Below are 22,847 nucleotides of genomic sequence, written 5' to 3' on the forward strand. Positions count from 1 at the left end.
CGTGCCTCTAGCCGCAAGGCCACACCACCGGATCGCCCTGGACCGCGCCCACTGCTGGAACCCGGGAAGGCCTGGGGCCCAGTCCCTGGAAATAACACTGGGCCGCCAGGCAGAGCTGCTGTCAAGCCACCTCAGGCCCGTCCTCCTGCTCCGACGGGCAAGCTGAACAGAAACTCCCGCCAACGACCGGGCAGAACTAACACCTGCGGGAAACGGCTGCCCTGGGAGGCTAGTCTCAGGGCCCCCTCCAGAACCTGAACTTGCACCCCTCAATGTGGTGTGAAGCAGGGGATTTTTGATTTCCTAATCTAGTGGCTGGTTTATCGAAATCGATGATATATAATCTGACAAATGTAAGAATTCTCTAAGGACAATGGAAAGGATCACTTGAAATTAGGTCCTGCTTCAGAAATTCCTTCACAGAGGTTGCCCTATCTAAGTAGACATGGAGGGCATTCAGTTATTTTGCAGATGAGAAAACAGAGGTCCAAAGAAGCTAACTGATGCGCTCATCTGTCTCTTCACTGTCATCTCGCTACCTGGAAGATTCATGTAGGCACAGGTACTCAACCCTCCCACTGCTCAGAGCAGGGGAGTAACTGAGGTCTTGGAGCAGGCCAGGTGTACTCTGGCTCCCTGTAGGCTCCTGCTGTGTCCCACTATTCCCCCACTTTGTGCTCAGCCAACCTTCTCCAGCATCCCCCACACCTCTCTGCCCCTCCTGATCAGGCCTCAGAAGCTGCACACTTGCTGCCCTGAGAGCCTTTCTGTTAGGAAAGGTGCCCCTGATCAGGGAAAGGGCTCTCTAGCTGGAGTATTTGGCTTGGGGTGGGGTGATGGTTCCTTTATTCGGTGGATACTGGCAAGCTCAGAAAGACTGCCTGGACCAGTTTTAGTGAGCTGGCTGCATGAGTGGCTTCCTCTGCCAGTACCTACTCTATCCTGGAGCAAAATAAACTCTAAGGGCAGAAAAGTAGTTTATCTGTAAAGAGACAGAGCAGGAAGAGGAGAGAAGAACTGAGAACTGAGACAGGTTGGGCCACGTTATGACTATAGTACATGTTTTAAAAGTTGGGAGAAAAGATCATTTGTGCTGTTAGAATGGAGTGCTGAGGGGGTTCCTACAAATTGCTCTCTGTAGGTACAGCCCCCTACCCCTTCTAAGGCATTTGACAACCTTTTTGACATGGGGAGCCCAGAGGAGGGGGAGATTTGGGAGAAGGGGTTTTAAGATGCCAGCCTCTGTGCCCCCTCTTCATTCTCACGCTCAGTCCCCTACACACACACACACACACACACACACACACACACACACAATTTGTCAGCTCCAGCCTTTTGAGTTTTTTTCCTATTTTGGAAGAAGAGGTGTCACTATGCCCCAAAGCAATAATAGCTCTCCTGCTCCCAACCTCTAGCCCCTTCCCATTTCTCCAGACTAAGACATTCTGGGCCTGGGAGCCCCTGAACCCAAATGGGGTTACTGTCCATGGTCACCTGAACCTAAGTTGTGAGGTGGGAATGGGAAGATGGTTGAAGGAGCCAGAAACAGGAAGTACAGAGGTGAAGTGTGGGCCCAAACCTCTCAGCTGGGTGGTGGGTGGAGCCCCTGGGCAGGAGGCCTAGAAGTTTTCGTAATGATGGGAGAAGTGAGTTCCATCCTGCCTGTTGATGAGCTGACAGGCCTTTTCCACATTCTTGGTCATGCCAGGGGGGCCGCAGCTAAACACCCCAATCTTCCGGACCTGTTGAAGGAGGAAGAGGTAAAGGCTGGCTCAGTGTTCAGAGGTATGGATAACTCAGTGTTCAAAGGGAGGGCTAGCTCCATGATCATATAAAGACCAGCAAGAGTCCTTGGTGAGGACTCATGCCATGTTCCTGATGAAGGTTTGCTTCATACCATGTATACTGAGGGCTGGCTCAGTGTTTAAAAATCTAGCTCAGTTTTGGTAGACTTGCTCTCTGTGGGTCCAGCCTCTCCCCTCTCCAAGGCATTTGCCAGCTTCAAGTACAAGATCAGTGTTTCTAATAGGGGACAGTCTAATCAATGTTCAACTTGAGGGATAGCTTAGTGTCTCACTGAGGGCAACCCAGTTTTGATGAGAGTGTGGCTAGCCCCGTATTTGCGGTGAAGATGTAGCTCAGTGTCCAGGTTGAGGGCTGGCTCAGTATTAAAGGTAAGGGTAGCTCTGAATTTTTGGTGAGGACTAGCTCAGTCACTGAGCCCTTCCTTCTGGCAAGACAGCATGGCTTCAGAGGTGGCAAGTCCCTGTTGCCTGCTGCCTCCCGTAGCCCCTCAGGGTGACCCCCACCTCTCCCTTTCCATCCCTTTACCCCACCAGTCTCCCAGGCAATGGGTTCTTCTTCCCTGATGGAGCAGGTTTGGGAACTTTGCTCAGACCTCAGATGATAAAGGTGAAGAGAACGTGAATGTGGGGTGGAGACTGACCTGTGGATGGACCTCCTGCAGGGAGTTGAAGAAGGGCTCGAAAGGGGGGCGGCCAAAGTGGGTGACGGAGCGCAGGCCCGTGAACAGACTCCGGTTCAGCACCTTCTGGAAGTGCCGCTCACAGATGTACTGGAGGAAGAAGTAGAGGAGGAAAGTCACAGACAGGCAGAGCCAGCGTCAGCTCCTAGTCCAGGTGGTGGTCCACCCCCTAGCCTGGCCATCCTGCCTTTCCCTGCCAACCCACATACCCACTGAGCTGCCCGGCCTGGCCAGCCCTGACGTACCAGCATGGTGGTCCTGAGGTCGAACTTCTCAGCCAGCTGGGTGATGTAGATGTGCATGGACACCAGGTCCTGGTGGTCATTCTCCTCCACCTCCCGGATGATGTCAGCTACCCACTCAAACTGCCGCTGGGTCCGGGTCACCCAGATGAAGTAGACCTGGGGACACAGAGGCTGGAGCTTAGAACCCAGCTCATCTCAAGCTCCCTACATCCCAGGAATCACCATATCAATAGAACTCTTCTGTTCTCCAACAGCTGGTGCCTCTCCCTAGAGGGCCTGGGGAGGTGGAGTGTATGGGGTCGGCAGGGCCACGCTCTGAGGCAGGAGATGGAGTTGCCCCAGGGCATGGAGAGGTAGAAGTGAGCAGTGGCATCAGGCAGTGAGAAAGGACTGTTGTCAAGTGAGCTGAACGTCTTGTGGGGTGGGAAGCAGCTTCCTCTTGCTGAGCCTGACCTGCCATTTCCTCCAATGGGCCCTGCTCAGGCTGCTAGGCTCCCAACCTATGGGCTGCCCAGAGGGAGAGGGTCCCTCTAAGGATGGGTCACAGAACAGTCTCCAGCGAAGACTGGAGAAGATGCAGCTGGCTGCCTGGAATGGGTGGGCATGGGCTCAATGAGAGACTAGGGGAATGAAAGCTGCCCTGGAGGACTCACTGCCAGCTTCTGAGGGGGTGAAATGGGGCTGTGTGGGTTAAGAAGCAGAGCCAGCTCGGAAGGAGGAGGGGAGCTGTCTGTCACCCTCTGAATGCTGACAGCATACAGGCTGGGCTTCTGCCCGCTGCATTCCAATGCCCCTGACTCACCTGCCAGGCCCAGAAAGACAAGCAGGGGCCTGCCACCACGGCCAGGCTGAGGTGAAGGGGCCTGGTATGGAGGGGCCTAAGGGCCTGGGCTGTGTTCCTGGGAGCCAACCCAGCCCACCATCCCTACCTCGCCACCTCTCCTCCTCTTCCTCCTGAGAGCAGAGCCAGTTTCACCTGTGCCCCACCCCAAGCATGCCCTTCCCTCTCCCAACCCAACAGTACTTCAAGCGCTGGCTTCCTCTGCAAGAGAAAATAGGTTTCTTCACCCCTCTCCAACCCTGCCTGGAGGGACTCTCAGAAGCAGATCCTATGTGGGGCACCCCATAGCTGAGTGAAGGAGTCTGGAGGCCTCAGTGAACCAACTCTGTCCTTTAGGATCCAGGAATAGCCTGACTCCTTTGGGTATCAGGCCAACTTGGCCTTGCCCAGTTCAGGGAGACCAAGAACAGAGGCAGGAGACAGACACAGACGGATACAGTGATAGGGAGCAGGGGGCCATGGGCTGGTGGGAGGAGGGCACTCACCTTCTTACAGAACACTTGGCAGCTGACTGATGACTTGAAGACCAGGTCCTTGAGGATGGAGGCAAAGGGGGTGACCCCAATGCCCCCTCCCACTAGCACTGACACCTCAAACTTGTGCCACTCTTGGTGGCCCTCTCCAAATGGTCCATCAAGGTACAGCTGTAGGGAGGGAAGTGGGTTTGAGTTAAGTTCAGCACCACCACAGTTCTGAAGCCAGAAATGGGAGGCAGGGAAATGCAGGCGGCTTTATGGAGTGATGGAGAAGGGGGCTTACAGCATCACCTGGAACAATCCATCTCTGGATAGAGGGAAGAAAGGGACACAGTGGGGAGTCTGGTGCTGCAGGACCAAGGCCTGCTAAGGGGATGTGGGAGCATGTGGCACATCTGGCCTGGGTCTCAGCACCTTTGGATATTTGGCACAGCTGTCACCCGTCTGGGGCGAGTAGATCTCCCTGAGGCGGGTGGTCCAGGGCCCTGCTGCCCGGATGTGCAGGCTAAGCGTGTCCTCGTGGGGCGCAGAAGTCAGTGTGAAGGGGTGGTACTCTGTGGTTCCCAGAGCCAGGCAGGCGATCCGCACCCACTGTCCTGATTTGTACTCGAAGCCTTGGGGCCGCTGGAACTGCAGGTGGGTGACTCCTGACGAAGGCAGGTGGGCGGGAGGCTACTATCCTGAACCCAGCAACAATGTGGCCTCTAGAGAGTTCCCCCACCTGCAACCTTAGCTCTGCTTTTGAAGTATGACAGGGGAGGCCTCCCCCCATCAGAAGTCATTACTCCTCTGAGGCCTTGTCTACCCTGAGGAGGGGCTGGGCAGCACCAGGGCTGGTGGTCAGGAGGCGAAGGGCAGTCCTGCCTGGGCTCCCCCCCTCCTCTGTTGTGAGAGATGCCCTGGTCACCTGGCCAAAAGCTATCTTTAACCAGCTCCTTTGTCCCTGACACCTCAAGGCCCCAGCCCACTCTGCTGGGCCAGGCCAGGAGATGGCAAGGCTCTGCCCCTGCCCTGTCAGCTTCCTCAGTACCACCACTCTACCCCCCTGACAGCCTCGAGGCCTTGTACCTGAAGGCAGCAGCTCTGCCTTCACCACGCTGATCTCCACCTTCTTCCGGCTCAGGCTCACCAGCTTGTCCCCTGCATAGATTAGTGCTGGGACCAGGAAGAAGATGTGGAAACGGGGCAGCTGGATCAGTGCGAAGCTGCCGTGGATGATGAGCTGGAAACAGCAAAGAGTACAGCTAAGACCCGAGCCACACCCACAGCAGGGTCCGAGGCCAGCCTAGGCCTTAGATCCCTGCATCCTTCCCCAGTTGGCCCAACCAATCCCCACCTCAGCAGGTGCCATGCTCCTTCCAGGTTCCAAAATTTAACTGCTCCCAACCCATCCCCCAAAGCATCCATGTTAGGAAGACTATCTGCATCTTCCTGTCACCATCCTAGACCAAGCCACCTGCACTCATGCAGTAGCCTCCTAATGGGTCTTCCACTGTGTTGCGTGACTGATTCTCTTCAAGACAGCCAGTGAGTTTTAAAAGATCGTTTTATCATGTCATCCACAGTTCAAAAAACCTTAGAGGACTTTCTGTTGGGCCACGAGGCCTCATGCTGCTCTGGCCTCCACCTACCAGCATTTCCCACTCCCTGTTCTTCAAACACAGCAAGTCCTTTCTGCTTCAAGATTTGGCAGCTGCTGCTGCCTCTGCTGGGAATGCCTTTCCCCTGGTTCTTCCCATGGTTACGCCTATTTCATTTTTCAGGCCTCAGCAGAAATGCTACCTCCTCAGTCCCTTCAGAGCACTGTCGTCATCCACGGTAACTGTGCTGCTTCATTGGTGGACATGTTTCCTGTCGTTCTCCCCACCGGACTGCAGTAGGGACTGCATCCATTTGGTTTGCCATGATACTCTCAGCTCTCAGCAGTTTCTGCCTGGCACATGGTAGGCACTCAGTAACTACTGAGTCAATGGAAGGAGCTTCCCCAATTTCTCCCCTCCCTTTGGAGATAAAGGACACTTAACCAGTCCTCCTTTTCCATGACAACTGACAGGTATCGCCCAGCTCTGGTCCCTTCCCCAACAAGCTGTCTAACGTGGTCAGACACTACTTGCCCTCATTCTTCGGCTTGCTTGCTCCTGCGTCTGGTCAGTCTGGCTCCCACCTCCACCTCTTCTCAGGACCTGCTCACGGAGGGCTCATGGTCTCTTTCAGACCACATCCGGTCCCACCCTTGGCAGCCTGTGGCTCTAATGACCACCCCTCCTTGTCACTTGTGCAACAATGTTTACCGGTTCTCCCTCCCTGTCTCGGGCTGTTCACTTTCTATCTGCGGCACTGGCTCTGTTTCTTCTCCCACCCCTGATCCTGTGTGTTGCCCAAGCCTGATTTCCTCACCTTCTGCTCTTCTCTGTCTATGCTCTCCCACGTCGCGTGGCCTCTTAGCTGAGCCACAGCCCCTCAATTTCAGTGACAGCCCTCACAGATATGCCACATCCTGCCACCGCCTAATGCCCTTTTGGCCACCCACAGCCAGGCCTGTCTCCTCTGTACCCTGAATAGTCTATCATCATTCCCGCCTCCCCACCAGTGCTCACGCCCTTCCTTCCACCTGGAATGCCCTTCAGTTTCCACTCTGCCCTGTCAAACCTTAGCTTATCTCTCCTTAAGGCCTGGCCCAAGTCCTATCTTCTGCCAGAAGTCTTCCCTAACCAGTTTGGCCCGAATGAAACTCCCTTCAATGAGCTCTTGTAACTGACTGGAACACTCAGCTCAGCAATTAATCCTGTATTATTATCTGTTCATTTTGATCATTTCATGTGCAGGGCACTTATCTCTGCAGCAAATCCTCAGCCCCTGAGGGCAGAGCTTAGAGCCTCCCCCTCCTCTGCTGGGCAAAGCACAGAGCAAGTATGTATCAGACCTTCCACAGACAGCTGTTAAACTGAACACCGGTTCCTCACTCAGCTCCCCTGTTCCTCAGCTGAGTGTTCCCCAATTCTTGAGCCTTTCCCCACATAGCTAACTCAAACCTCTTTAGGCTTCTTCCAGAATTGGCTCGGATTTTTCCCAAGTTCCTCTTTCATTAGGGAGCCCACACCCACCACCAAGGCTTTCTGTGCATCCAGCCAGGCTGAGAACAATGTCAGGATGACATCATACTCCTGTTTATACACCCCGTTTGGTGTTGGCTCTACCTTTACACCACAAAGCTGCTGCAGACTCACGGTTGACCAAGGAGCCTGGGGAACAGCCTGCCAGCTCAGCTCCTGCTGTGCTAGCCCCATCCTCTGCAGCCTGGATCAGGAGCCTGGACATCCTTCCCCAGAGGCTACTCCCCACTGGGGTCCTTTATTTGTAACTTCTCTTTCTGTCTGAGGTCAAGTGGCCACATCTGGGATAAGTGGAAAGGCAGCGGGTGCTTTGACTTGGATCTCCCCCTAGGTGAGATGCTCCCAAGTTGCCAGAGCTAGGACTGCCCCTCAGAGGGGCCTGCATCTTTCAGAGCTACTAAGTTTCCTGGTGAATCCCCAGGTGATCCCCAGAACCCCAGGAATAAATCAGAAAGGGGTCTCAGGGAACCAGGCTGGCCACTCTTCTGGGTCTCCTGTCTAGTTCCAAAAAGCTGCCTTATCACCAGGAACAAGACCATCATCTCCACGGCCCTGACAGAAACAGTAACCTAGATGCTAGGGCTCTACCCATTATCAGGAAGGTGGGGAGGGAGGGAGAAATTAGTCACAGGTTTCAAAGAAGAGAGAGACTTCTTTGGAAACCAACATCATCAGCTCTAGGAAACATCCTAAGCCTAGGCTGGGTAGTCATCTTCAGGACCATGAAGTGCTGAGCCTCAGGCAAGCCTCAGGAAACACACCTCCTACCTACCAGTGAAGACAGACCTGGGAGGAGGCAGGGCCAACAATGGTGCCAGGCTGAGCCAGACAATAATGACCTCTCTCCCTTTGTCTCGGGACAAAGGAGACCCCTGTGTGCAGTTCTGCCTGGAGCCAGGTAACAGAGAGGGCAGCCATCTGGGCTCTGCACTTCTTGAATGCTGGCAGCCAAACTGTTATCAGTGGGGATGTTAGAGCTTTGGGACTTGGTTTAACTTCTCAGCAAGGCCCTCAGGGTGCCCTTTGCAGAAATGCCTGTGTCTGTGAGAGAGGTAGGCCCAAGTAGAGCCATAACACAGGGGCAGAGATCAGAGTCATCTCTGGAACTAGCCTGCTGAAGCAGCTGATGACAAATCCAGGGGAAGGTGAGGGGAGCAGGAGACAAGAAGGGAAAGAATCTGAAGGAAGGGAGGCAGGAGCCCAGATTAAGGAGATGGAAAAGGGAAAGGTGGAATCTCAAAAATCCATTTTATCAACAGTCCAAGTGAAGACATTTTGAGCAAGCTCATTAACTTTACAAGTGGCACTTCGCTAGCTGGCTAGGGTACTAATACCCCAGAAAACAGGATTAGAACAAAAGTAGCAGAATCCACATAAGATAAGTTTCTCTTAAAAAAGTTGATGCTCCCATGAGTGTAGACTGTTCACCCAAGAGCCCAAACCAGCCACCCAAAGTGGGGAAAGACTGGCTGGGCAGAAGTAATGTGGGGGTGACTGCAAAGAATGTAGATCAGCCTGGTAAGGCTGCTACTGCAAGCTCACGCCAGGGAGTCAGTCTTCCAAGTGCTGCATATTGGGGGAGTCTACTGAAGAGCCCCACAATCGCCATCTTTTAAGAGAGAGATGGAGAAGTGAAGAGGATACTTGAAATAACTCATGGGAGGGCAACCTGATGTCTCAGCCATCACTGCCTCCCTGGGAACATCTGCCCAGACTCCACTGGCCGGGTTCCCAGCCAAAGGCCTCACCAGCACGTAGAGCAGGATGTAGAGGTGGTGGGTCAGCCAGAAGCCCCGGAAGCTGCAGCGGCGGAAGTGGTGGGAGGCAAAGACGTACATGATGGCGAGAACTAGGAGCAGCATGACCCCTGTGAGACCTGCAAAATCAACGTGGGATAAAGGACTGAGGAGCAGGGCCTCACAGAGGGGGCTGTTCTGAGGTGCTAGGGTCCCCTCTCCACTCTGCAGCTCTAGGCAGGGGGTAGGGAAAGCCTGGCATTCTTCCCTCGTCCGCTTCCCGACACTGCTGATCATAGGTACCTTTCATTTCAACAGACCCTACTTGTCTTTCATAGACCTGTTATGACTTATTTTTCAAGCACCTGTGTCATTAATTGTTTTGTCTGTCACCTTCTCCAATCTCAGGTCCACAAGAACAGGGACCTGGCTAGGCTGGTTCACCATTGCATCCTAGTGCCTAGTGCAGGGTCTAGCACACCATGGGCCTCATGGAAGTGTGGAAGTGTGTGCTGTATGAATGAATGCATGGGGCAGCCACTCGGCGCCCTCTGGGAGGAACTCTGGACCCCGCAGGTCCTGCCCTTAGGGAGCCAAGGCTTGGTCAGTGTCCCAGCAGCACTCCACCCTGCAGCCACAGCACATAGCATAAGCACTGGCACCATCAGTGAGTGAGTGAGTGAGTGAGGCCACGCTGTCCCCACTCATCACCAGAGCCCCCCTAGGTCCAGCCCAGAGCTGGTGGGAGGCCCTTCCTCTCACAGGAGATCCCAGGCTCGGCAGCACAGGAGGGCAATACTGGGAGCCATTCCAGAGAATGGCCCCTCAAGTGATCAAGGAGGGGAGAGGCAGCAGTGAGGAAGATTAGAGGGCTGCGCACAGAAAAGTAGCAGGTAGGAAGGGATCTAGCCAAAGCCTGTAAAGTCCTTGAAAAGTGAGGAGGACATAAACACAGGCTGATCCACTAAACCCCAGTGTGCAGGAATTAGCAAGCACTCTCTAAAGTTCAAAGCAGATCGTTTCAGGATTTAAAAAAAAAATGCTGTGTTCACAGAAAGGAGTGAATGTAGAAAATATGTTACCCCAAGGAGGGAACAGACTGAAAATATAAATAGCTTCAAGAAGCATTTGAATAGATTTAAAGCTAATAGCTCTAAAATGAGTGATTATGGGGAGTTAGGAATAAGCCCCTAAACAGCTCTTGTCAAGACAGACTACGAGATAGAGGGGGAGGGAGAAGAGGGTGCCTGTGAAGCTTCAGAAAGAGCCTGGTCCCTCCCCCATGCAGCTAGGGCACAGCATTCCTCAAAGTCACTGTCATGGTAGGTGTGTGTTGGAGGGGAGGAGTACACTCTCATTCCTCAGAGGAAGGAACTAGTTCAGAAATGGGGCAGGAACCCAGCTAAGCCCTGAGAAGGCCTGGAATGCAGTCTCCTACTGCCTAGGAGAGCACTCAGGCGAGGGCAGAACCTGCCTCACTGTGAAGACTGAGTGCAACCGGGCTGCTCGTGGCAGACAGAACCCAGAGCCTGGAACTCAGAGCCAGGCCCAGAAATTCACAGAGTAGAGAGAGCTCTCACCTGGCACAGTCTGGAAGAACCACCAGTAATACTTCTGGGGGAACTCGGACCTGTGGGGAAGGGAAAGCAAGGACAGATCCTGTGAGGATTATGTCTGGGACTTCCAGAAAGGACCTTCCACAGGAGGCACCCCAACCCAGACACCAGTTTTCCTTTCTGGAGACTTTGGATTGGGGGCTTGGGTTAGTTATTGTCTTCAAGGTGACAGACACACTCCTCTGAGCCAAGAGAATTTGCTTCTTTCCATCTGCAAAGAATTCCCGCCCCTCCCACCCTCCCACCCTCAGTTCTGCCACACACACACACACACACACTCTCTCTCTCTCTCTCTCTCTTTCTCTCTCTCACCCGTTGTCATGGAAGAGGCCGGGGAAGAGGCAGGAGAGGACGCTGAGCGGGCTGATGGAGAAGAGGTATACGTTCACCACATGGCCTGCACTGTGTAAGACTAAGGAAGACCAGACAGGGTTGGGGTGAGCCTGGGGCCAGCCCGCTGTGGGGGCTTAACCCATTCAGCCCAAGCTGGAGGACTCCAGCCAGCCAGAGTTGGGGGCCTGAAGAAGGACGCTAGGGACCCTAGAGATTCTGCTCTCTAATCAATCTCCTGCCCCCCTATCCCCCCCCATACATCCCATACAGACACCTATATGAAAACAGCCACATGGGTCTGAAATTATACCAGACCTATGTAAGTTCATTCCTTTGGTTTCTCTCACAGAATTATGTTTTAAAACATAAAAACTTGGAGAGCTCACACACTGTGTGCACTCATTCTGGGGTGTTAGTAATTGTCAGCAGGAGGCTGGTGAGGTGATCTTGAAAGCGTGGGAAGAGGCACTGGTGGGGTAGTAAGGGGCTCCTGGGCTTACTTCACATCGTTGCGGGGGCCACCATCATCCTATAAGCGCATCTAAGACTCACACTCAAGACAGGTACAAGTAGGGGAGAGGGCTCTCAGGGGAGGGGAAGACAGCAGGGAGTGGGAGGATGTGGAGATAATCCCAGGGAAGGCCAGGCCCTGCCTGTGAGGACGATGGCAGTGGAGGCAATGAGGCGATGGAAGTCCACGGCTGCGTCAAAGGGCACGTAGCGGTTGAGGAAGGTCTCTCGCAGAAAGGTGATGAGATTGCGGCACATGGTGAGCAGGATGTAGGAGAACATGAAGGAGATGCTGGCCGCCGTGCCCCGCGACAGTATGATGCCCACGCGGGTGGTGTCCGTGATGCCCGTGTGGTGAGCCGCAAAGGCGTAGTCTACGGAGGGACCAGGCGGGTGAGGTCCACGCTGGCCCTGGGCAGCCACGGACCACAACAAGCCCTCCAGTCTCCACTCAAGCGGGCCCCGCCCCGCCCTCCCCGGGTCCCCAGGAGGCCCCTCCCCCCGGCTGTCAGTCACTGCAGCCCCGCCCCTGGGCTGTCCGGCGCTCACAGTAGGCCCTCTCCAGGAAGAGGCCCCCCGCAATGGTGTAGAACACCGCCAGGCAGCCTATATGGCGCCGGTAGTTCTCCACGAAGCGCTTGAACTGCTGCACTGTCTGGTGGCGACGGCTGCGCTGAAACTTCTCTCGGTGAGCCTCAGTGAACAGCAGGGGCTGGAACGATGTCACCCTGCGAGACAGGAAGTCTTGGCTAAGGACCGAATGCTAATGCGGGCCCGCTCGTCAAAGGGGAGCAAGGAGCATTGAGCTACTCAAGCCAAGGAGGGTAGCAGACCGCAAAGGCTCCTCAATACCACACTCCTCAAGCCAGCTGTCAGCGCCGGAACGGCCTGGCAAGTGGTCAGTTGGTCAGTTCATTCCAGTGGATGCACTCTATCCATCTCAGTTCCCAATCTCACTCAGACAGACCTCTCCCTTGCCAATCTGTAGCTCTCAACTTCCACCAGCTCCATTCTCACCCTTTACTGGAGCTCAAAAGACACCTTCCCAGGAAGCCTTCCCTGACCTCCCAGGCAGAGGTGAGCATTTCTTTGAGCTCTGAAGCTCCTTGCTCTTACCACTGTAATATTCATCAGTGGGACACTGTAACTCTTACCATACCAGATTAGCTCATCAGACTGTGATGTTCTTGGGCAGGGACTATTCATCCTGCCTGCACCCCCAGTGCCAACACAGTGCTTGGCACCAAGCAATCAATGTATGCATGCTGAAGGAGGAGTAGGCGTACTTCTTGCCAAACCTCCGTCGAATCTCCTGGGGAGGGTCTGTGGCTGTGGGGCACTGCAGTCTCCATGGTGTCAGCTCTACCTCCACATCAACGTTGCTGGGGGGACAGCGAGCTCTCATCCTGGGAGAGGGGCTAGGACAGGCATGTAGGAGTTAGGATAGGACCTTGGGCACCTGAGCCACTTGGTCCTGACTGCTGCCCCTGGTCTGCCAGAGCCTCTCTGGTGAGGAAAGGTCAGAGCTCTCAGCCAGAGAACAACAAGATTCCCACATAGACTTAGCAAGAGAATGAGTCAGGTCCTGGGGGTCCTGGCCAAGATGTCAATACAGTTCTGCCGTTCAAAAGGGCACATGATCCAGGCCGCAAGTGAGTGCAGAAATCCAGCAGGCTCTCTGTTCTCCATCCTGCAGGGCTCTGTCTGCCCAGAGTAAGGAATGCTTTTTTCTAATTTACACGGAGGCAGTACTTGGGCTGGTGACAACCCCGATCCTAGTCATTCTGGGGAGAAGAAAGGCACCTCCATGACCTCAGTCCTCCTCCCAATATTTCCAGATAAGAGCTCACCAGATCTTCTCCTGGCTTATGTAGGAGGCTCGCCGGCAGAGGTCTTTGATGACTTCAGGCACCTCCACCCCTGCAACATAGAGTTGGACTAGGGAGCAGCTCAGGGCCCAGAGCCTGGGAGGATGGCTCAAATGCACAGCACCCAGCCCATGTCCAGACACTGTAAAGGGTCCTTGGCCAGTACCCTGCCTCTGGGTGCCCAGCCTCAGCCAGTGCCCTAGTGGGAGCTAGATCCAACCATGGGTAGGCAGAGAGAATGCCTGAAACAAAGTTGGCCAGGCAGGCTCCTCTGAATGTGTGTCCACCTTCAGCCGCACTCCTGGGACTGGTATCAGGCTTCTGGGGTAGGGTTCAGGAGCCATATGCAACCTGCCTGCTAAAAGCACTCAACCACAGAACCCTGCTAAATACCCTCCAGCTTAAAGCATCCTAGGAGTTAAGTGTACAATCTAGGTAGTACACATATGAGAGATCACTGTAAAATTCTTCCCACTTTTCTGTGTTTGAAAATGCTCCTAATAAAATGTCAGGGGTGGGAGGAACCCTCCCGGGAGCTGCCCCAGTGCCAAGGGGCAGGGCAGGACTGAGCTGTAAATCCAGGTTCTCACAGGAGGCCTGGAAATCTTCAGGTCACTTCTAAATGCTAAACCAGTCCCGAAGATTACCCTGGTCTATAGCCCAGAGGCCAAAAATGATTAAGCTGAATTTAATGAAATCAGAGTGTTTAAAACAGAGTATAGATGATTCTCCTCTCAAATGGTTCAGCAAACAGCAAATGTGGCAAAATGGTATGGCAAAATGGAAGGGTAAAGGGAAGCTCCTTGTACTGTTCTTGCACCTTTTCTGCAGGTTCAAAATGTTTCAAAGTGAAATACGGAGGAAACAACAAAACATAACAAGAATTAAAAGCAAAATAAAACTACTCAATGCTAACCTTCTACTGAATCGCTAACCCCCAGGCCTGGTCCTCCCCTCCACTCCAGGGGCTGGATGTCCCCAGGACTCTGGTTGGGCTCACTTCCAGGCACCTGTCAAATGCTCTGCCCTCAGGCCTGGGTGCCTGCTGCTCTGGCTGCCAGTGAAAGGTGAAAACTGCAGGATCAGGAGTGCAGGGTCTGCGCTCTACCACCTCTCTTCCCACCCTGGGCAGGGGAAGCCCTGACCAGAGGCCTGGCTGTGTCTTGTACAACTTGCCCCTCACCCCCATCTGGGTTGCTCAGCACCCCCAATTCTCATAATCCTGGGAGGGACTGAGTTTGGTCTCAACATGCCCCAGTGAGATTCCCAGGGTGTGAAGACATCGTAACAGCCCAGGGGAAGCCACAGGCAGTCCCTCTGCCTGCCACCTGCCCCCTCCTCACCTTGACTCTAGCCCCGACCCATCTGAGTCAGACACAGGTGGGGCAGGAACAACAGAAGTGGGTCTCCATACACTCAGCAAACCTTTAATGAGCACTCCTTTGAGGGGTAAAGCGGCAAACAAAACCAGAGCACCCCACCAACACTAGACACCCTGGCTGAGGTGGGTATGGCCCGGGTAGGGCTGTAACGAGAAGACACTCTTCCCCCTGACCTGGGCACCAGGCACAGGGGCCTTCGATAGGAAAGCAGAATTCTAGCCGCCACCCCCAACCCCATGTTGACTCCGCCCACCCCACTAAGCAGGGCTGCTCTATGGCTTTTCTGGGCTATAGGCACTATTGCCTTCCTGCATTAAAAAAAAAAATATATATATATATATTTTATAATTATGTTGGTATAAAAAAGACTATAATCCTATAATAAAAATTACATATTATTATTACATTCCTTCTTTTCTTCTGACTTTAAAAGAAATTTAAACATTTCTGTGGGCTCCTCAAAGTTTGTGGGCCCCAGACATGTACCTACTGGGCCTCATGGGTAAGTCAGCCCTGCCCAGCAGGCCACCCCACCTTTAACGCAGAGCTGGGTGAAGCGGAGCTCACTGTCGTGGTCCCGCAGCATGAAGTGGAAGTCCTCCCACGTCAGCTCCTGCTTTTCCTGGAAGCCCGACTCCCGGAACATGGACTCCACCACCTCGGCCAGCTGGGCCTTGGACAGGCAGTTGTTGGAGATCTCGATGAAGGACCTGGGGCCAGTGGGAGGGGAGGCATCAGGCCCTGACAAGGGCCCTGGGGCCAACACGCCAGGGCCCATGGCCATCCCATCAGGTCCTCAGAGCCCACAGGGAAGGCCCCCCTCATGGGTCATGTACCACCCCCTCCTAGTTACAGCAGTCTCTGGCTACGTGGGTGAGAGGAGGAGGCCCCTGCTCTCTTACCCTCCTGCTCCCCCCTTCCTATCCCACCTCTCTCCCTAGAAGTCCCTGCTCCAGCCCACTCTCCTGGCTGTCCCATACGACCAACCTCAGCATCCTGATGAACTCATCCTTGGAAATGAGACCGTTCCCATCAAAGTCATACATGCGGAACATAAGGCGAGACTTCTCCTCGGGAGAGCCTGGGAGAAGGAGGGCCCTGTGAGAGCACCAGCCCACCTGCTTAAACCTCAAGCTGGCTGGAAGGGGCCTCACACTAGTGTGACTCGCTCCTGGACACAGCAAAGGGTCTCTCTGCTTCCTGACCACTACCTGATGTCTGCTATGACTGAGACCTGCTCCCAGTGCTTCCCCACCTCCAACAGGTAAGCTACACTCCAGCCTCAGTCTCCAGCCCCTTCCATCTTTTCCTGTTTGGACACTTTCTCCTCCCCTACCTTTCATGAAGACCACCAAGATGTCCAGGAACTCCCGGAAGGACAGGTAGCCATTACCATCCTTGTCAGCCAGAGAGAACATGGACTCCACAAACATGTCCTGGGGCTTGAGGCCCAGGGACTCAGCAAACTCGGCCCGGCTCAGCTCACAAGTCAGGGCCTCCCGCACCTTCTGCGATGAGTCCAGGGGCAGGGCCCCTGCGTCCGCCTGGTCAATGTCCAGCACCTGCACTCGGGCAGCAGGAGAGGGAGGGAGTAAAACAGACAAGGCTTCTTTGACTTGAAGGCTGGTAGAGGCTTGTAGGTGCTATCTTTTAAAGTGTCTGCCCAGCACCCCCTCCCCTAAGCACTGCCCCATCAGCCCTGTGGGTGGTCCTTGGGCAATTTGTTCTACAGAGCCCTGGGCCTCTCTATTAGCTGACTAAACCAGGGGTGCACATTTGACCCAAACAGAAGATCTGGAATTGGGACTGAGAAATCCCAGGACTACCGTGACCTGAGCACAAGAAAACAGAAGTTGTGAAGCACCCTGTTCCTCCAAGTGCTCAGAGACACAGAGATGGAGGGAAGCAGGGACACAGACAACACGCAGGCAGCCTGAGACCAGAGTGGCCTATTTTGCTGACAGCTTTCCCTTTCCTGTCCCTTCCAGGCCAGGTCAGTGATCTCCCTTTGGACTTCCTGAGACACCACTATATCCTCAGAGTCAGCTGACACTTTGTCAATGCTAGCTGGAGCAGGCTTCTCTGACCTCCAAAGGAGTTTTAACTAAGAAAAAGCCTCAGCTGGGTTTAGAAAAAGCTGGGCTTGGGAAAGGGAGATTCTCATCACAGACCAGCTCCAGCCTGCCCGGCAGCTGCCCCAGCATCAGAACAGATGGTGCGGGAAGTAGGCAAGCCCCAGGCCCCTGCACCCGTCTTTCCTGCCTGTCAGCTGGGGGCCCTTAGTCCAAGCCTGGCTGTGGCTTCATGAGATAAAGCATGTTGCTTCAAACAAGGTGCTTTAGTGGAAAGGGTCTGGGGCTGGGGGCAAGAGACACCCAGGTTTATGTCCCAGCTTTGCCACCAGCTTGCTGCATGACCTCAGGTGGGTCTCTTCAGTTGTCCGGCATTCAATTCCTCACCTGCCCTACTTATCTCACAGGGTTATTGTGAGACTCTACCAGAGGTTGTATGGGAAATGTTTTGAAAGCTAAAAGCGCTGTGCAGATAGAAAGTGTTGGCAGCTCCCCTCAGGATACAGTAACATACCCTTAGCTCCCAGCACAGGGAGTTTCCAGAGCCCTGGTGGATCCTGAACTGAGAGGAGGTGCCTGGCTCCTGCCCGGGCCCTGGCAATGAGTCACCCTAGCTGGGGGTCCCTCGGTTCTAGTGCATACTTAGGTTGTTGGAGGTGTGAGCCACGTGCCTGCACGTGATGAATGACCATTAAATGGTGGTGTCCCTCATAAATTCTCTCCCTAGTCAGCCAACTGTGGTCTTGCTCAAACATTAACTTTTTTCCCTTCAATACTGGGCACCTCTGTTCAGTCCTTTCTGCTTTTTTTCTGAGCCCAAATTTTTCAACTTTTTTTGAGCACTTGCCAAATCTCACCTCCACCATGACCTTACACCAGCCTGAAGCCTCGCTACCTTTTCTGGACTCCTAGACCACTCATATCCTGGATCTCTTTTGTGGCTGTCATTCTTCTCCAGTTATCTTCCTTTCAGTGCTTGTCCGGTCTTCCCAGTGGGCTAATAAACTCCTTCGGCGGGGCCACGCCGTATTTATCTTACATCTCCCAAGCTTCTCCTCTCCACTGTTCTGCTCCCAGGCTGCCTTCATTTTCGTGCCAGATAAGGACTCAAGTCCTTACATTTCTCGTCCTACCTTGTTTCCCCACATTCTGCCAATAGTCTCAGAAGTCTGAAAGGTGGGCATTAATGCCACACGGAGCCCTCTGGCAGCTGCACTCCCCACCAGGGGGCGGCCGACTGAGTGCTCTTACTGCCCCCTGGCTGCCCGTCTCACCCTAGGTTTCTGCAGCCATTTGGGCAGGATGAGCTGAGTGAGGGCAGAAAGGCTGGGCAGCCCCGAGGAGAGAAATAAATGACCCATATAGATAAACCCCTTCCCAGCACTGCCTCCTTGGAGGAAGTCTCACAGATGAGAGTAGGGTTGGGAAGGGGGCAGGAGCATCTCCTTACAGAAAGGTCAGGTTACTTAGCCAAAATCACAGTAGAGTTGGTTATCAGCTGAGAACTCAGGGCTTCTACCTTTCCCTGAGTCACCCCATGGCCTCACATAGGTAAGGGCACCGCCACAGGCAGACATGCAAGGACTGATCTGATCCCACGAACACACCTGGGAGAAAAGGTGCCTGAAAAAGGTCTCCAGGAGGTGGCTCCGCTGTTCCCGTGTCACAGCTGCCCTCATCAGCTCCTGCTCCCGCAGTTCCCACTCCTGGAAGCTCAGCCCACTCTCCTTCAGAGCTCCCCGGAGGTTTTCCACCATCACCTGCCTCTCTTCCTCCAGGTTAAATAGCAGCACCTACGGAGGGAGCACGAGGGAGAGCAACCACACGTCAAGGCCTCTGAAGGCCAAGAGCTTTCCATGAATTTTGTTTTGGGAAAGGGGGGACTGGAAAGAGTACCCATGTAAAAGGGATACTGTTATTTCCTGGGCTCAGTGGGGTTAAGGGCCTTGCTTATAGGTACAGAAGTGGCATTCAAAGGCATATGTATGAAGCCATTCTTCCCTCTCTATTCCATACTAGAGAAGGTGGGGAAGGCAGGAAGGGCAGAGGATGGAGGGGACCGTGAGCTAGAGTCAGAGTTGAAGATCAGCCTCCTGCTGAGCTCCCCTCCAAAGTCCCTAATGGTTCACAAGATCCTGCAATCAGGGCACAGGAAAGAGGGGCCAGCTTCTTCCAAGGACTCCCAGCTGGGACCTGCCAGGGCATCCTTACAAAGGGAGGGGTGGACTGTGTCTCCAAGAGTAAGAAGGGGCTGTGGGGATCATGGCATCCAACAGGCTCAGAGCAGGACAAACATTTCCCAGTTATCTATCAGGTATTGCAGCCAGGGACTAGAGGCCAGGAACCCTGCCTGGCCGCCTCCCTGGCTGTGGCTGTGGACAAGGAGCCAGGGGCCAGCTGGGCCATACCAGGTCATATTCCTTTGGGATCTTGAGCAGCAGGGCACGGCGTCTGCGGTTGCTGGACAGGATGAGGCTGACCTGCTGCGGGGGCTGCAGCTGGACGGTGCGGAGCACAGAGAGCCTGCCATCCACCACGTGGATCTGACCAGGCTGCAGGTGCACCAGCACAGGCCGGCAGGGCTCTTTGTGGCTCTGCCATTCCAACGCTGGAGAGAGATGGGGCTGGGTCAGCTAGGGCCCATGGGGAGGAGGAGGGCCAGCTCAGGGCTGCAGTTAGATCAAGGCCTCCAAGCTCCTTGCCCCTTCTTGGGTCCTGAGGGTCATCCCCTCCCTGACAGTCCTGCTGTGCCTCTAGCCCATGATAAGCATATCAACTACCATTTCCTACATGTTTACTATGTTCCCAACATGGTACCAAGTGCTTTGCATGAGCTACTTTATTTCATCTTCATAAATCTATGAAGTAAGTGCTATTATTATTATCATTTTACAGAGAAGAAAAAAAAAACAGATTTAGAGAGATTAAGAAACTGGCTGAAGGTCCAATAGCCCATGGTGGTAGAACCAAGATTCCAATCCTCAGTGACTGTGACTCTAGACCTTCGTTAATTACTTCTCTGTTGCCTGAGATTCTAGTGTGAGACGCCACAAAGCAGCAATTCTCAGGAATTTGTGCATCACAGTAACCCTGTGACACGTAGGCAGGGTCCTGTGACTCCTCCCCACCAGTCTATCACATTTCCTTTATTTGGGAAGAGCTAAGGCAGATGGAGGACTCCAGGTCCAGCTTCTACTTCATGCCCCTGTGGCTCTTCCTGCCAGCCCTGGCCTGCCTGGAGGCCCAGAAAAGGGAGGCCTTTTCCTTAGGCTGCTGAGGGAGGTAGGGGCTGTAGCCCAGAGTCATATCCTCCCACCTCTACCCTCGCCAGCCCCAGGCCTACCTTTCATGCCCCCCATGAGCTTCTGAGACATGACGCTCTGGCGGTTCCGGCCCTGGAGCCTCTTGAAATTTCTCCTCCTAAGCTGGGCAACAATCCAGGCACTGAGCAGGCTCACTGAGAGGGCAGAGGCAGAAGGATGCTCAGAGGAAGTGGGTGTCTGGGGAGATCAGTGGCTTCTTTCTCAGGCTCCTTTCCTTGGCAAGACTATCTGCTTTCCCCACCTCCTAGGTTACCCATTCAATTGTATCAAACTGTGAAGCTCCCCGAGGGGAGCTGTTTACATCTCAGGGGGAGCTCTGAGTGGCATCTAAAAAGCCTGCTTCCACCACTTAGGTCCCTTCCCAGCCAGAGACTGGACCTGCTCCACGAGGCTGCTGGTCAGCCCACACACAGCCATGCCAAAGGCTAGGTCCCAAGCATCTACATCCCAGCCCTGGTCTCAAGCAGGGGTTTGCCTCTGAGAGCTGCCCACAGATTGCTGTGGATTGTGGACCGCCCATGGCTCCTCACCTATCTGGACCCTGGGTTGGGGGTGGACCCCAGAAGAAAAGGGAGGCAACTCTCCCTGGAGCTGACTCATCTGCAGGTCAGACACTTCTCATTTCCCTCCTGCACTGATGTTTCTTCATCTGCCCAGGAGAACAGTACTCTGCACAGTTGTCTGACCACCCTAGATGAAAACCCTCCAATCCGACCCCCAGGCTTATCCCGCTCACCCAGCCCCGCCCTGCCCATCACTTTTACCCAGGGGGAAGCAGCAAAGGGTCGCGATGGTGACCCCAAAGCCAAATCCACTGCCTTCAAAATAGTCCCGCATGACGGGGGGAGCACAGGCTGGCAGGCCCTCAGTGCTGAGCTGTCTTGGCTGCGGGCAGGGGTCTCCTGTGGAGAGAGAAGCCTCAGCCCTGGAAGGATGCGGGACCACAAGCTCTCACACAGGATCACCAAGGAGGTGAGGGTGGCAGAAAGGGAGAGAGGAGGGGGCTGATTAGCCCTGCCATTGTACCAAGAATGTGGCATTTGCCTTCTTGGGTAACAAGTAGGGTGAAAAATGAAAGTCATCCTGTCTCTCTGTCACACGTACACATGTGTACACACACACACACACACATAGCCCTTTCCCTATCACTGCTGTGCGATTAGGATATTCTTAGATATCACTATACTCGGCCCTCCTAATGTTACAACCCTCCGGGCCAAAAGTTAGCCTCCTCACCAGGTCTCTCTGCATCTCAGTCCTGCCCTCACTTGGGCACACTAGAGTTATGTGGAAGGGAACCTACACAGCTGTATTTGGTCACCCTGGTGCCCAGAATCAAAGTTCCCAAGGGCGGAACTATAGCTCACTACCTCCTTAGAGTCTACTATTCAGCCACACTGAACCAAGCCCACAGCTGAGGAGAGGTGAGGCACCCGACCCCAAGCCCCATCAAGTGTCCCCTGGCCACTCACCGGCATGCCAGAAAAAGACGCTGGGCTGCAGGGCACCGTGGTTCACATTGGTGACAGCCACGAGAACATCCCGTAGGGAAGTGTTCCTAATCTCTGCAATCTCTTTTTCAGAGAACAGCCTGGGGGTGGGAGAGGTGGGGAGCCATTGAGGTGGGAGAGAGGTGCAGCCCTCAGGCCCAGGAACCCAGATGAGGAAAAAGACCCAGAGGGGTTGGGGAGGGGTGGTGGGCCAGCTGGGAATCAAGGGCCCCTGGGGGCTGTTTACAGGCAGAGATTCTGGGGCCCAGGCCAAGGCAGAGTCTGAGGTCAGAACCCAGGCAGGCCTCACCCATTCCTGGTGTTCTCAAACCAGTAGCGGTCGCCATCCCGCAGTCGCACAAACTGATCAAGGACGATGGCCTTGAAGAGAGGTCCAGGGTCCCCATGGCTCTCCAGGAGCCCCCCAGGGAGTAGCTCCAGCCGGGACAGGTCCTGGCTGTACAGGGCAGCTGTGGCCTCCAGCACCTGGGACCAAGAAGGGACAGGAGTAAGTGAAAGACCTGGAGGTAGCTTCCAGGGATCAGCCCCGGAGATAGTCATAGTAAACGACAGTGACAATAACTCACTTACTGTGCCCTGGGTACTGCTTTGACTGCTTTACATAAGTTAACTCATTTATGAGAAGCCTCTCACAGATTCAGCCGCCTATCTTATAAAGTCAGTCCCCTGTTACTTGCTCTTGAAAAGGTATAAAAGTTGAAGTGCCAAAATAGCACAAAAGTTAAATGGTAGAATGATGCGTTATAAAAGGTTTCTATTCTTCAGAGGTTAAAAAAAAGTTTTAAAATATCAAATCCCTGGATATACATTGCCTTTTAGAGACAGTGTTCAATAATATACGAGCAGTATTTTCTACTTGATCTTCAGTTTTCTCCACAGTGTAAATAATAAGCTCATGGCCAGTTTGATCCCAGTGAGGCCCAGCTGAAGTTAAAGGTTTGCAGCTGGTGGTGCTAGCTACCTATTGATTTTATAAAGGTTAAAATCCCCATGTGCATATCACTTCTTTATCGGTCCTTCAATTCTCCACTTTCCAACAATTTTATAAAACAGTAAGGGCAAAAGCAATAAAACAGGCAGCCAATTGTAGAAAGAAACACTGCTGTGCCGAGATGGCAAGGCATCCAAAACTGGTCTGTGGACTGGCAGGCGATGCCACTTGCCCAGGTGATAGCTCAGGGTGTAAAACCTCAGGGTATGACAACTGACTCCCCAAAAGCAGCTTGAGTATCAGTACATGAGAGCACAGTGACTTGTTCCTGAGTCAAGGATCTTCTATACCCATTCAAGGAGTTGTTGGGAAGAGCAAATGAGATGAACCCTATTAAGTACCTGG

The 22,847-nt window shown here is 53.8% G+C and overlaps 1 protein-coding gene across 1 annotated transcript in view; it reads right to left on the minus strand.

Annotated features, from left to right (window-relative positions):
- Nucleotides 1-1,024: 1,024 nt before the first annotated feature.
- DUOX1 (dual oxidase 1) overlaps nt 1,025-22,847 on the minus strand; it is a 29,408-nt gene continuing 7,585 nt past the window's right edge. Inside the window, exons 12-33 of the mRNA XM_031453135.2 lie at nt 21,801-21,976; nt 21,473-21,591; nt 20,765-20,902; nt 20,021-20,134; nt 19,086-19,285; nt 18,285-18,470; nt 15,942-16,167; nt 15,593-15,686; nt 15,140-15,315; nt 13,206-13,275; nt 12,642-12,773; nt 11,905-12,083; nt 11,499-11,729; nt 10,825-10,924; nt 10,477-10,526; nt 8,909-9,036; nt 5,116-5,269; nt 4,462-4,694; nt 4,057-4,215; nt 2,731-2,886; nt 2,447-2,575; nt 1,025-1,742 (exon numbers count right to left, since the gene is read on the minus strand). Of these exons, the coding sequence (XP_031308995.2) occupies nt 1,620-1,742; nt 2,447-2,575; nt 2,731-2,886; nt 4,057-4,215; nt 4,462-4,694; nt 5,116-5,269; nt 8,909-9,036; nt 10,477-10,526; nt 10,825-10,924; nt 11,499-11,729; nt 11,905-12,083; nt 12,642-12,773; nt 13,206-13,275; nt 15,140-15,315; nt 15,593-15,686; nt 15,942-16,167; nt 18,285-18,470; nt 19,086-19,285; nt 20,021-20,134; nt 20,765-20,902; nt 21,473-21,591; nt 21,801-21,976 (3,273 nt within the window). The 3' untranslated portion in view covers nt 1,025-1,619. The remainder of the gene's footprint in view (nt 1,743-2,446; nt 2,576-2,730; nt 2,887-4,056; nt 4,216-4,461; nt 4,695-5,115; nt 5,270-8,908; nt 9,037-10,476; nt 10,527-10,824; nt 10,925-11,498; nt 11,730-11,904; nt 12,084-12,641; nt 12,774-13,205; nt 13,276-15,139; nt 15,316-15,592; nt 15,687-15,941; nt 16,168-18,284; nt 18,471-19,085; nt 19,286-20,020; nt 20,135-20,764; nt 20,903-21,472; nt 21,592-21,800; nt 21,977-22,847) is intronic.

Source organism: Camelus dromedarius, chromosome 5 (assembly GCF_036321535.1).
Source record: "Camelus dromedarius isolate mCamDro1 chromosome 5, mCamDro1.pat, whole genome shotgun sequence".
NCBI classification, from domain to species: Eukaryota; Metazoa; Chordata; class Mammalia; order Artiodactyla; family Camelidae; genus Camelus; species Camelus dromedarius.